Source organism: Saccostrea cucullata, unplaced genomic scaffold (genome assembly GCF_032062105.1).
Source record: "Saccostrea cucullata isolate Sc308-1 unplaced genomic scaffold, CSIRO_AGI_Scuc_v1 ctg2897, whole genome shotgun sequence".
In the NCBI taxonomy this organism is placed as follows: Eukaryota; Metazoa; Mollusca; class Bivalvia; order Ostreida; family Ostreidae; genus Saccostrea; species Saccostrea cuccullata.
The window spans coordinates 1-15,532 of record NW_026934740.1 but is presented as its reverse complement, the minus strand read 5'-3'; the positions used below and the strand labels follow the sequence as shown (position 1 = coordinate 15,532).

Here is a 15,532-nt window from a genome sequence, read left to right as displayed (position 1 = left end):
ATGTTCCCGTAAACGAAAATTCGGCTGTTATATATAGTCTTTGCTCTGTCCGCCATCTAGCTGTATATACAAGTTTGGAAGGGTCATTTGAAAAAAAAATCTGGTTAAAAAGGTGTAATAACGATTTGGAGTGGGAAAAGGGAAATAAATTACAATTTATTGCGCAGGTATTTTGTTTCCGCTTACGAAGAAACTAATTTTTCCAATAAAATGTTAATATATTTTGAAAAGTGTTATTTGTTTGTAGCTTTAAGAATACGCAATTTCTATTATACCTAGATGGCATGAACCGATATGATCAAAATCGTTTGGTTTTCAATTTAGCACAGGTCTTATTATGACAGTTTGACAGGGCAATCATGATAGAAAACACTAGAAAATACATGCGTATTCACAAAACATAAACCAAGAAAACTTTGTGTTCTTCAAATTATCAAATTTGAAATATTTCATTTAATGTAAACATGTTTTTGTTACATACATAATTTCCGTGTAAAAGGTATCACAATGGTCAAATGTTTACCTAATAAAATTTAAATATAAATCATAAATCTCTTTTAAAGTCTCATTTACTCGTCGGTACACTTGAATGACAAACTTGGAGTTTAAAAGAAGGTATGATTAGAAATAATAACATTTTAAACAGTTTAGTAAATTATTGAACATATAGGATTGGGATATGACCATGTTATATAATGTATGCAATATCATGTTTTTTTTGGTCTCTTGCAGCTACATTGATTAAATCCACGTCATTTTTTTTAGATCTCTTATTTTTAAAGGTAAACTTACGAAGTGTTAACCCCTATGTTTAAATAGAATAATTATATTAAATTTTCCTTATTGAAGCAACATTTAAATAAAGTTGATAGAATTGTATATATTCTTTTTGAATTAAATGTGGAGTTATTTACATTAACTTTACACGATACACATGGGATGTTCATGAAGTTTGTAGACATGCTACCATTTTCGGGGTTATGTCTACCCTGCCAAATGTGTACGGTACTATTTCGATAAAGAATATGAATTAGTAAATGTATAAATCTGAAGCAATGCACACTTTATTTCACGAAAGTTATAGGTGTAAATATAATTTTCATGCAACACACGGCTGGTATGTCGTGAATGTAGTTTTGTGGTAAAGCATAGATATGGCTTTTGAATTTTCATAACATAGGATGTTCCAAAAATAATCACACTTTGCCGTTTTTGACCACATTTGTTAATCTTTGATTTCTTTATTCGTCTCTGCCCCTCAAAGTACTGATCCTCATATACTGATAAATTGGAGACCCAAATGCATTTATGAATTGTATACTTTTCCGGATAGGCGGATATAGGTTTGGGGAACCGAATGACTTTATGCACAATCTGCGATATTTAATGACTATAGCCGTGTATTAAGTTCAAACTACAAAAAAATATCGTGATTTTGATTTTTATAAAAACTATGTATTCAATAAGTATATCTGGGATCATTAACTTTGAGAAAAACGTCATTGTTCACAAACTAAAGGACAACCCTCGTACATTCGAAAGAGTTAGAATATAAGCTAAATGGCTTTGAAAATAGCAAAGGAGTTAAAAACATTTATTTTGCAATTCATGTTTTAAATCTATTATGTTAAAGTCATTAATAATCATAATTTAATTTACAGAGAGGGAATAGCTGTGTATTTATTCAGAAGAACGATGATTTTGTATCTAAGTGATCTCAGCTTAGTTTTCTTGGTCAAATTGGTAACTTTTATCTATATTATTTTCAGTCAGATATAGTTGACTATAATGGTAGTTAAGAATTATCGTATTTAATTGAGTATTTCTGGTTATGGATAACAATATTTTATACGTGTACATTGCTTTATATTTCAGATACCTGAAGTTTATGGTAGGAAATGTCTAGCCTCCCTTCCTACGATTAATTATATCAAACAATGCCCAGATACTAGAGAAAAATGGACAACTGCAGCAAAATTGAAAGGGTGTGAAAACATCAAGCACACCTGTACATCAAAGGAAGAAAAGCTCCAATATCATTGTGTAATCAACAGCTTTGGAAACGCGACACTAGATGTTTGCGCACCAACCTGGTACATTGCAGGTACATCAATTGAAACCATAGATAGTTTTTAAATAAAATCTTTCTATTCTCTTTATTTCCTTATGTAGAGTAAAATACTAAGCTCTGCAGGATTAACTGATGCATTACTGTAAATGTATTACATTTGGCGTGTACGATATTTGGCGGAAATTCAATTTTCAACAAGTTAGCGTAGGTTTGATTTAGCGCTGTCTGAATTTGCAAGTTATAAAAGTTAATATACAAGACAGTTAGCGATGTACTTGAATTAACGGACTCTGTTTACCGCCATAATCGCTAAATAGAATACACCTCTAAATGTAATACATTTACAGTATTAAATACCCATTGCAACATCAATTTATAGTTTGATCTACTAGCCTTTATCTCGTTCTTGGTTACCTTAATTAACGTTGTCTGTACTATACTTTAGAATAATATCTCTTTAGATACTCAGTGGTGTATGCAATTTACATCATACATAAAACTTTATATTTTAGACATATACAATTTAGAAAAATAACTTGGATATCGAAACCAACAGAAGAAATGAACAATATTACTAAAACATTTTCATATGAAAATATTACTTCCCCTCCAATTTTGTCTTTTACGCTTCGTTTCAACTGGTCTATTATACCTGTCAGATATTTCCTTATTATTGTTATACGCACTGTGCAAACATATATTTCATCGATGAAAATAATATAAAAAAAAAATACTCGAAAATTATTCAGTGACACTTACTTGACATAATATATGTTCTAATTATTGTTTTACACAGGGTATTGTACTGAGTTTAATGAGGAAGGCTTGCTGATACAAGATCATTATGCAAAAGACTGTACAGAGTTTGACAACCCCTGTCCAACACGATACCTGTCAACAGATGCCTACAAATGTACCATTGCTTTTGCCAAACAATACTGTACTTTGAAAATAATTATACCTTGATAAAATCAAATATGTAGGATAAAATTAACACATTAAAAAGTCATATTCAACACAGAGTAATAGATTATACCTTACAGTCTATGACATATACTTAATACTTTTATATTAATAAAAGTGTAAAAAGAAAAGATTTTGTAAAAAGAAAAATACAATATAAATAGAGAATATAACTTGAATTATTATATAATATATCAAGACTTAATCAAGCAATGACGTTTTTTTTTTGGATGCCGTCGGTCCGATAAAACACCTGAATCGACAAATTGAATACCCAAAATTAAAGCGCAACAACGAAATCAAATCCCCACTAACCAATTTGTTTTACGTCAAATCTCGAAAATTTTACCCCACGAAAATATGTGGTTTTACAGTAATTACGAAATGAACATTGCGAGGGGGAAATGACAAATAATCTTTAATAAACAGTAGCTATATTTTTACTATGATGTGGCAGGGTAATTGTTTTGAGTTAAATTGAGTCAAAACAATATACATTTTGGTGCTCTTAGAGTATTTATATAAATGTAGATTCAACTGCGCAATGACGAGGTTTTGAGTGTGTTATTGAGATTTGAAAGTCGTAGATTTCCAATAGATTTCATTAGGAAAAATACTCTATGTATCTAAATATGAAAAAAAGTTTTTATGTAACATAAATATGCATTTTACAGATCAGGGGTGTTATAAACTACTTGCTACAAACACCATGGGAAGCCATTCTGGAAAAATGGATTCTTTGGTAATTGGGTATGTAAAATGTTGCATGTCAATTCACCTTTAGTGGAAATATATTGCAGAATTTACGTGCATTGACTTACTCATATTTTTTCATTGGGGGTGTTATGTGTAATGTGTAATTTTGTTAACTTGGTAAAACTGTTATGAACGCAATATATTGTATTGAATATAAAAATGAAGAAAAAATTATATGTAATCTTGTCCACTTTTCTGTGTATTTGTGTTTAACATAGTTTCTAACTCTTTACAGAGAGATTGTTATGGGGATACTTGTAGGAATACTTTTTGCAATATTCGTCTCGTGTTTGATTATCAGATATCACAGAATTCGGCTTGCCAAGAAAAGGCAGCTATCAAGTGCATATTCGGGTATTTTTATGATTTAGATAATTTTGAAGTTCATGATTAAATTTGCTATGAAATAGTCAAAATGTGTATATATGTTTATAAAATATTGTTTTTCTATTTTTTAAAGATGATTTTGATCTTTATTCCGACGGGCACACAAGCGAGACACAAGCAAGTATGGAACACCGAGAAGGTGATTTAAGTTTTTGTGTCCATTTTTTTTTTTTTTTTTTACATCTGTTTGACATCTGACTTGTATCTATCTACATAGAATTACGCTTTCATTATGAATTGCTCTCTTTGAAAACGGTACAGTATTACTATCAAAAAATACTCCTTCGTAGTATCATTCTCTAATCTTGATTTGCAACATGCCTATGAGGGTAAATATTGCCGAATAAAATAAATATTTGATAAAATACGACAGTTTAAAACATGATTAAGATGCATATAAATGGTAGGTGTCTGGTATTGAAATGCATAGATAATTCTTAAAAAAGATAAAAAAGAAATGATGATCAAATTAGTACTGGGAAGAAAAATGAAATAAATTTATAGGATCAAATAAATTTAACTTTTGATAGATATACTCGTTTCATAGGGTTCTTGAGCCAAACATGAAGAAGACAACCTTAACACTTTGTAAGGATATACTAAATGTATTAAGCGATTGGGGGCTATACATGTACATAAAGATATATAACTTTTTGACACTTTTTAATATTGTAACCAACGAGAAATTTATATCAAGGGGCTCCATTTCTAAAAAAAAGCCTACGATTGACATGTCGTGTATAAGCTTAGTCTGATCTTAATCAGAAACTAAACGCAAAAATCGTACTAAGAAGCGTTTAAGAAAAAGCTTAAAGTTAGACGATGCTAAACTTTGTATTAAATATATACCTGCTCAGAAATAGACATTAGTTCTTATTCCGTGTACAACTAAATAAAAGGGACTAGTGATTTTACCATGAAGAATTAAAAGAATATTTTTTATACGTATACAATATAATATTAATTCATATACAACTACTACAGCTCTCATATTCCCTTTAAAAGAATAAAAATTATTTTTTTTTTAATTTTAAGGGCACATATCCTTTTTTATTTCATAAATACATATAATGCCCTGTTCACATGGAGAGTTTAATTCGCAGTAAATTAATGCAAAGTAAACTAAAGCGAATCATACTAATGCAAATTGAATTGCGTTCACACGACAGCTAATGCGAAGTAAACTAATGCGAATTAAAGTTTTACTTCTGCAGCACGGCGTCAGCACGGCTATTATGACGTTACTTGCAAATCACGTCACCTTTTGCAGAAGCAGATCCATTTGACTAATGTTACAGTGTCTGTACACACATTGTAATGATAATAACAAAATATTCTATAGTTTTTCAATCAAAAATAGCACAAATACCTATAGCTGACCATCGACAAGTGGTATTTGACTAAATTTTGCCATTACGCATGTGTCAGATTATAATTTGAATTAGCTTCGCTTAGCGTTCACACGGAGCTAATGCGAAGTAATTTAATGAGCAGTAAACTAATTTGAATTAAACTAATTCACATTAAATTCTCCATGTGAACGCTAAGCGAAGCTAATTTGCAGTAACTTTACGTTTAATTCGAATTAAACTCTCCGTGTGAACAGGGCATAAATTTAAGGAATCACTGTCTAGTTCTGTTTGGCATGCTAACAATGACAGGTGGCAACGCAAGATGTTTAAGGTTTCGTCCGTTTTTTTTAAATGTTCCTAAACCCTCGACTATTACATATAAAAAGCTGCTTCAACTTTATTGATTTTCCAAAAGAAATGTGTTATACAAATAGAATAAGAACACTTATGAAATAGCTTGCCGGGTAAAATTTGACAGACATGACAGTGTATTTTGAAATATTATAATGTACATCTACCACACAAAACTAAAATTGAAATTATAACTTAATGACGTAGCACCGTTGATATTGACATGCCTCGAAAGAAAGTAGGTAGTGTTAATTCTAAAAAAAAAAATAAATAAATTTTGCTAGCTGCATCTTTGAAATCATTTTGTGACAGTTGCTGGAGCTTTAAATCAATCGAACTTCTGATTGAAATATGTAAGGACCATGAAATTACATTGAAAAAATTAACTCTTTGTGCCGTGGCAGTACAAAAGTACAAAACGTGCTAGGCAAGGCTGCTTGTAGATTCATTGTTTATCCATGGTAAGTTACACCTTTATTACTAGGTAGGCGTACGTAATGTAATATCAGGAAGATGTGAAAGGAATCCTATAACAACAACTTAACTGCTATGCTTTACTTTCTCCGAAAAAACGATTTAAAGGGGGGGGGGGTACATGTAACATAATTTATGTCTTCAAGTAGCCAATACAGGTTCCATTGATAAGATAAGACACTCCTTTGACATATACGGGTCTTTTTCTTGCTTTTAACGATATAATTGCTCAATAATTTCATTCATTTTATAAAGTAAATAATTTTCACAAAAAAAAGTTTCGATAAAATAAAATCTTGAAGCGAGGGATCGTGTGAAAACCGGAAGTGCTATTGATTAATCATCTAATCGTGGAAAAAGCTTAAGTTTATCTAATGGGCTGTATCCCCCACACGTATGAAGTAAAATGAACCTCTGTTAAGCAGCAAATTATTGTATTGTAACAAAAAGTTTATGTTAATTTTGTAGAAGACCACGAAGCACAAAATATAAACATAAGGTCGACAGATGAAAGTCTGCAAAGGTATTTTAATTTCTTCTAAAAATGAAATATAAATATCCCTCAAATGAATCGGTGGATATGTTATTTCAGAGTTGTAATATTTCAGTATATGTAAATAAACAAGATCATATAAATGTATGCCTATGTCTGCTTGTGCTCTTGAAATGATTTTTATGTGAAATACATTGTGTCTTCGTGATTCCTTTCACTTTTGAAATTTGGCTACAGCATGAAATTTAAGGGACAGTCTCAAAACAGTATTTGTTGACCGCGTATATAGCTAGATTAAGAGTTATAAATGAGACTTTCAAAAAAAAAAAATTCAACAGAACAATTCTTTAATTATTTTTTTTCCAGAGTTGCTTTGGTTAATTTGTTAAACGTGGGATTTAACAAAGGAGATACAATGACAGATAGACAGAATAGGAAAGCAACAATATACTTTCTGAAGAAAGTTGTTTTAGAGTGTTTAATCATTTTCATCAAAGCAGAAATTCTAAAAAAGTATTTAAACTGGTAAATGTACATTAATTGATACACGATAACGTCATACTGCTAGTATTCTAGACAAGTGCATGATATTCATTACATTTTCAGGAATGATATTCTAGACTTTGATTTATTAATTGAAATAAAGTGATATTGTGTCTAAGTGCAAAAGTATATCATTCTGATATTCTCTCAGAAGAATGTTCCAATGTTAGACTATAACGAAACAGCCTAAGACATTGTCTTACAAATATAATAAAATAAGCAGAAAATTTTATATTTTGTAATTGGTTTTGGAATTTACATTTATTTCAGTCGTGAGACAGGATTTAAAAAAAAGATCATGGTTAGCATTTGTTTGAATATGAAAATATCCTGTTCCACTCGAGTAATAAGTAACGTATCCTTCAACAAATCCTCTCTTTAAAAATAAAAATGAAATAGGAAAAGTGCGAGACTTTATAACACTAGTTCTCGTTATTCTGATACTTTACCTACTATCAATGAAAATGAAATAACAACTAAACTAATCTGCACGACGAAAGAAATTACTTTAACTATTCAATCATCAAACATTCCTTATCTATTTTATTATATCCAAGTAGGAATACTTATGCGTTCGACATATATGTTTCAATTTTTACAATTTATATGATTGTGATCTTATCAGAGATTTAGAAAATCAGATAAGTATATTTAAAGAAAAGGGTAAGGTGATCCTTCTTGGTGACACAAATGCTAGAACTTCAACTCATGATGATTTTATAGCTGAAGATTTTCTACATGATGATATTTTGCGAGAGATTCATGAAATTTGTTATTATCAATCTGATGAAGTTCTTCCCTGTAGAAATAATCCGGATCCAACGCTAAACGATTTAGGCACAAAATTACTGTCTTTGTGTAAAGCTAGTGGCTTGAGAATCTTGAATGGTCGGCACAAATTAGGTAGAGACAATGATTTTACTTTTGCGGGGGCTAAGGGTTTGAGTGTTATTGACTATCTTATAACTACGCCAGATATTTTTAAAATTGTTGACCAGTTTATAGTGTCGAATTTTACTATTTATTCAGACCATGCCCCATTACATGTAAGACTATTGTTAAAAAAGGGTATTCATACACCGTCGGTAAATAAATTAAGCGGCCAGAAAATTGATACTGAAACCCTGCCCCGTTTTGTTTGGAATCAAGAGCGATGTTCAGATGCGAAGGCAGCATTGATTGAAAATCTTGATAATCTTTATGCATGCATTGGAGATATCAGCCAATCAGACTCTGTTGAAAATTTTTCGATTGACAAAACTGTTGAACATTTCACAGAAACTTTAGTTGAAATAATGAGCCCTTATTTTGAAGTCCGCGATAAGGAGGTACACCCGGCGGACAAAATATTTGTGATTACTCACGTGGAACCGGTCAAGCTAAGAGTTGTGTTTACTCACGTGGAACCGGCATTGATAAACCTTGGTTCACATCGGAACTTAAAACTAGATATTTCTCTTACCAGTCAGCATTGCGTACTTTTAACAAAGTAAAAAATAAGGAAAATCATCAAATGTTACACGAAGCTAAGAAAAGTTATAAAACTATGGAATCTCGATGTAAAAGGCAATATTTGCGGATGGAGGGTGACATGCTAGATCATATCCGTAAAAGTAACCCAAAAGCTTTTTATAAATATTTTAAGAAAAAGCAACCAAAACAATTAAATATTACCAACGACACTTTTTTTGAACATTTCAAGTCACTTGCTACTTCTGACTCAAACATACAAAGAGGAGAGCATAGTTCCGATCAAACACATGTTATCTTTGAGGAACTTGACGAAGAAATTACAGAAGACGAGATACGCAAAGCTATATCACATCTCAAGCGAGGAAAATCGCATGGTTTAGATAATCTACTTAATGAATATTTCAAAGAATTCTCAGATAGTCTCGTACCAGTTTTGCATCACTTATTTAATAGAATTTTCTCCTCGGGCATTTTTCCTTCATCATGGTCAAAATCTGTAATTGTCCCAATATTTAAAAAAGGTGACCCAGGTGACCCAAATAACTACAGAGGTATAAGTTTGATGAGCTGCTTCTGTAAATTGTTTACATCTATACTTAATAAAAGACTAATTGACTGGTCTGCAACGAATGACATTATTACTGATGCACAATTTGGATTTCAGCCAAAATTGAGTGCGGTTGATGCAATTTTTGCTTTACATAGTTTAATAACTAAATACACGCAAAGTCGGAAAAAATTATATTGCTGTTTTGTTGATTATAAAAAAGCATTTGATTCGGTAGTTAGAAGTAAGTTATGGATGAAAATTAAACATTATGGAATACAAGGGAAATTACTTAAAATAATTCAATCTATGTACAGTGATATAAGAACCTGTGTAAAATCATCAGGCAACATTTCACAAATTTTTGAAAGTCTTGTTGGTTTATTACAGGGAGAAGTGTTGTCTCCCATGCTCTTTACACTTTATGTTAATGATCTGGAAAATGTATTTATTAATGAAGGTAATATCCCTTTAGAACTATATACTTTGCATGTTTTCATACTTATGTACGCTGATGATATGGTAATTTGTGCAGAGACAGCTAATGAATTGCAGAATATGTTAAATACCTTATCTTATTATTGTACAGAATGGGATCTGGAAGTTAATGTCGAAAAAACTAAAATTGTTGTATTTAGAAACGGGGGGAAAATTGGTTGTAATGAAACATGGTCATTTAATGGTAAAGAGATAGAGGTGATGGATCATTTTGTGTATCTTGGGTTACTCTTAAATTTTAACGGAAAATTCTTGGTGACCCAAAAGCAATTAGCCGCTCAGGGACGCAAAGCTATGTTTGCTCTTAAAGCATCCATCAGTGAATTATATCTAAACCACTGTACAATTTTATCTCTTTTTGACACATATGTAAGCAGTATTTTGAATTATGGATGTGAAGTGTGGGGTCATCATAAGGGTCCGGATATTGAAAAAATTCATTTAGATTTTTTAAGGAATGTACTAGGAGTGAAAAAGAATACAAACACTGTGATGCTATATTTTGAAACAGGCCGTATGCCTATGTACATTTCACGTATTACTAGAATGTTTAAATACTGGTTTAAATTGTTACATACAAGCAATTGTATTTTGAAAGCGGCTTATGGTATGTTATATAGTGAGTGTGAGAATCCAAATTTTAGGGGCAATAATTGGGCATGTGTTATCAAAAAACAACTGTGTAATTTAGGACTTAATTATATCTGGAATGAACAGAAAAATTTGGATAGTCGAATTTGTCTTCATGTCATACAAGAGAGATTGAAAGATAATTTTGTACAGAATTTATTATGTGATATGGATAAACAATCAAAGTGTAGTATATACAAACACTTGGTTAGTAACTTCTGTCTACAGTACTACTTGGTGAAGCCTATTTCAAAAATGTTAAAGAGATATATTTCTAAAATTCGTTTGTCCTCGCACAACCTATTAATTGAAACTGGTAGACATAAAAATATCCCAAGAGACCAAAGATTTTGTCCAATTTGTAAATCACATAAAGATATAGAGGATGAATATCATTTTATACTCATATGCCCTAAATACGTAGACTTGAGAAAAAAATTCATTAAGAAATATTATTGGAGTAAACCCTCTATGTTTAAATTTATACAGCTTATTAGTGTTAATAATGTCAAAGAACTCTGTAATCTTGGAAAATATATTTTAAAAGCTTTTGAAATAAGGAACTGCCAATAATTTATATGTATGATATATGTAAACTTTACATGCATATTGTATTTATTACATTTGTAAATCTGTAAAGGACAGTTATAAGATCCCTGTCATACAGTGTCATTGTGACTTTTTTCCCATCATATGTACAACCGTTCATTTCCTATGTAAATATTATTGTACATTTTGTTATATGCCATAGGATGTTTATCCTGAGCAATAAATAAATTACAATTACAATTACAATTAAAGTGCTTATCTATGAAACGCTGACGTTAAGTTTTTAAATCTGCTGTGTTTAATTATGAACCATGTTTGCTCAAAACGCAAAAACAAAATAAGCATATTTTACAACGAAGGAACATTTTACGTCATTTTAAGCCTTTGAGAATCCAAACACATTGCGTGTCTTGAAAATGATTACAAATTTTAATTCTACTTCAAAGAAATTAATAATTTGAATTTTAAACTTAAAACATATTATTTTATCTTTCAGGGGAAACATTACTGAATAAAGGACATAGTTTATTTTCATAGTGGTTTATTAAGATGTTATGTTCCTTTTCAAAGGTTCCAGGAGGGCACGGATGAAGTGGCATATGAATCGTACAATTATCCAGACCCAAAGCAAGCTACTAGTAATAATTATTCTTCTGCTTAATGAAAAATTAAGCAGAAGACCTATGCAGAAGATCTATTGGATATTTTTAACCAAAGATATAACTGACGTATTTTGTGATGAACAAAACATATATCTAAAATAAAATGAAAATAATCTGATCTTACATTGAGACTTAGTATAATTGAGTACATGTATAAAGCTGTATAATTGCTTTAATTACTTTCACAGTTTATGGATTCATATAATTGTAACACGGTAAAAGCAAGGAAAAAAATAGGAAGTGGGGATATTAAATATATTTAAAAGTTATTATGTTCACACCATTTTTTTCAAATTTAAATCTATGTTAGATAGATCTGAAAACATTTATTCGAAAAAAAAATGTGAATCTTCCTTACATTACTCACTCGAAATTTAAAATAAGCCCAATATAATATGTGAAAATATTTGTTATGTGGATGTGTAAAGTTTCATTCCATTCAATTTAACAGATATTAATTTTCCTCATTTAAAATCAGCATGTTTTGTACTCGCGGAGCACACTTAATGGCTATGAAACGTCAACAAATAGCGACAAGGATTTCTGAAAATACTATCCCTATATATTTCACACAGTATTATTTAATATCCACTCATTAGAAACCTTTTTTCTAATACTTGATTTTTATTTTTTTTAACAATTGTTCCCGATGTATCATTTCCTTTGCTAAGGATTTAATTTGTTTTTTACTTAACTCTGCCTTCTCAGGATAAGCAACTCTGTTCAAAGTGCATATGTTTTCCTTGACGATTCAACTTTTAAAAGTTGTTTTAAAAGATTTTTTTTTTATAAATTTACAGTTAAACGGTTTCTTCACAGATTGCCCTCATACGAAACAAAGTCTCTGTCACTCAAATACTCCCTATACTATTCGTCAACACATGCACAACTCTCCGGTGACATATTTTATATATATAATTCCTCCATCATTTTAAGATTTCATTCAGGATTTTTCCGTAGTAAAACTGCATCTTTATTTGCTGCTCCGCGAAGTTCTAAAATGGCATCTGTTTTGTCTGTTTAATTGAGGACTAATTATCTTCTAAAGTTGATAACTTTTCTAAGCAAAATATAAACCATAATATAACTATTCTTTATTTGAATTTCTATGTTGTTTTTCCTTTCTGCTCCATTTTACAGAGAAAAAAAAATACAGTCATTATTTAGTGTATTTTTTGTACCTTGCTAAATTTTGACCTGCTCTGAGACCCGTTTTTTCTTCAATTTTTAAATCTGGATAAGTTTAAAATAAATTTTGATATTTAAGAAAAATTAATACAAATCATAGGAATTTATCGTTAAGATATCTCTACCAAATTTAGTTAACATATGACGTCAAATAAGAAAGATATGACAGATATCCACGATTTTTTTTCGAATAACCTTAAACAAGGGAACCGTGTAACTATAGAACTAATACGGTTCCCTTGTTATTTTTTTTTTTATTTTCATATTTATTACAGGAAATTGTGATATTATGTTTCTTTTCATTTTTGGGATATATATAAAACACCTACACCCTCACACAATATCATTTTTAAGCTCTCAGACACTTGATTGATTGAATGTAGTTTTACGTCTCGTTCGAGAATTTTTCCACTCATTCATGTATAGAGATGCCAACATAGACTAAAAACGTACGCTTTTACTCGCTTTTGGTCCTCCGAACAGTTAAGTTAGGGTTGTTTATAATGACAATCTACACGGGGCTTCGTTTAATAAAGTTTGAAAAAAAAAATCAAATGGTACTTATTTGTTTAATCGACTTATGTCAGCCGCGGTCGCGATCCAAACACACGATCTTCTGATCACAGACCTAGCGTAGCAGTCTACCGACTCATATTATGAGCTACATGTACATTAATTGATGGTCTACTCGGAATGTGAAGAGGTAATTTACACATCAATAAATTGTACATGTAGGATGAAATACAATAGGAAAAAAATCTTATTCAAATCGTCATTCTTTGATACATGTATTTAATTTTTGTAAATGAAAATTCGTGAAATCTTTTGTTGCACTCTATTTGTATTCGACCAATTTTAAACTGCGGAAATAACTGTGGATGAGTTGCTGGCTTTTAAGCATTACCATATAGTTTTGAATTTGATTAAATACTTCGCATTTTTCAAGATCTGACTCCTTTCTAATCGAAAAGCCAAGAAACATCTTTGAGACCGAACCAAAAAAGGAAGGTTTGGTGTTGTCAGAAAAAGAAAACAATATCAACCTCCCTGTAGCATGCATATGTCAACTTGATAAAATGGTTTTACCAGTGTTGCTTCATGATTCTGAAATCTGGGGTTTTGAAACCCTAGACATTATTGGACGTGTTCATTTAAAATTTTTGAAATTTTTAAAAAAATTTTAAAACATAATTTGTACTTGAAAAGTGGTACCCCCAATTATTTGGTTTATGGTGAAACAGGACGCTTCCCATTTCTGTCCTTCTTTATTTCAGAAAAGTATCATACTGGTGTAAATAAATGAATTGCCCAGAAAAGAAAACTTCATGTACATATTATCAATATCTAGGGATGTCAAAATTGTCAATAATTGATATTCGAATATTCGATAGGAGTATTCGAATATATTCGAATATTCGATAAAATAAATACATCTTGCATTATTATGTTCCCCAAACGGAGTTTGGGAACATATTGTTTTTACTCGGTTTCTTATTAAGGTCTTCCGTCTTCAGCGGAAGACCTTCTTGTTATTCTTAGGTTTCTTTTTCACTTTTATTATTATTAAGGTCTTCCGTCTTCAGCGGAAGACCTTCTTGTTAAGGTCTTCCGTCTTCAGCGGAAGACCTTTTTGTTATTCTTAGGTTTCTTTTTCACTTTTATTAAGGTCTTCCGTCTTCAGCGGAAGACCTTATTGTTTTTCTTAGGTTTCTTTTCCACTATTTTTATTATTATTGTTTTTTTTTTCTTACCGATTTTGTACGCGCGATTTCTCGAGAACAGATCGATCGATTTTCATGAAACTTTCAGGTCTGATAGAACATCAAAAAATCTAGATATATATTTTTTTATTTTGATGACGTCACTTCCGGTTCGGAGTTTTCTGCGATTTAGTGATTTTTAGAGGGTCACTTTGTCCGGCAGTTTTCTCAAAAAGCACTTGACACAGAAGCTTGAAATTTTCAGTGATGCTAGAGCAACTTTTGGAGAAGTGCACTAAGTATATCACAACTACTGGAAGTACGAAGCGCCGACGCTCGCTATGGCCCGAAAATAGTCCTATCAAGAATTTCAAAATTTTCAGCACTTTTTCAACGATAACTTTTTAACTAGAAATATTTTGTTAAAGCATGTAGAACAAAAAAGGTGTAGAATTTCAAGATCTTTCAAATGACATCTCGAAAAAAGGGCTGGCCCCTTAAATCAGGGGCCTGGAGGGGCCAAAAGTTTTTCCTTTATATCTCAAAAAGTATTCAGAATTTGTGATACGTCAAAGAAGCAAAATTGTTCAAAATGTCAAGCTTAATCTATTAAAGTCGTCAAAATACGTCCGGCGTCGTCACTTCCGGACAAACCGGAAGTAGTTGGAAAACGCGTATTTTTGCCGTTCTTGACAAGTTTTCTGGTAACATATGTCTCTGGGAGCATTATAATTAATTTTCCGTCCGTCGTCGTCACTTCCGGTCAAACCGGAAGTAACAGAAAATGGCTTATTTTTGCAATTATTAACATGGATTTAGAGGAATCAAACCTTTTTTGGACGTTATTTCTCATTTCTGTTAAAAATGAAAGCCACTTCCGGTCAAACATGACGGA

The 15,532-nt window shown here is 31.1% G+C and overlaps 1 protein-coding gene across 1 annotated transcript; it reads left to right on the top strand.

Moving 5' to 3' along the window:
* The first annotated feature begins 564 nt into the window (after positions 1-564).
* On the top strand, positions 565-12,124 carry LOC134241249 (uncharacterized). Its single transcript, XM_062723311.1, has 9 exons — positions 565-615; positions 1,662-1,743; positions 1,876-2,104; positions 2,868-2,984; positions 3,709-3,784; positions 4,026-4,144; positions 4,251-4,316; positions 6,823-6,877; positions 11,658-12,124. The coding sequence occupies exons 1-9, from the start codon at positions 590-592 to the stop codon at positions 11,746-11,748; spliced, it is 861 nt and encodes a 286-aa protein (XP_062579295.1). The 5' UTR covers positions 565-589; the 3' UTR covers positions 11,749-12,124.
* The last annotated feature ends 3,408 nt before the right edge of the window (positions 12,125-15,532 follow it).

Bases quoted from the DNA above. Each gene is read 5' to 3' on its own strand.
- LOC134241249 (XM_062723311.1), top strand. From the start codon at position 590: ATGACAAACTTGGAGTTTAAAAGAAG. The intron at 616-1,661 runs GTATGATTAGAA...TTTAATTTACAG, and splicing joins AACTTGGAGTTTAAAAGAAG to AGAGGGAATAGCTGTGTATT. The intron at 4,145-4,250 runs GTATTTTTATGA...TATTTTTTAAAG, and splicing joins GCTATCAAGTGCATATTCGG to ATGATTTTGATCTTTATTCC.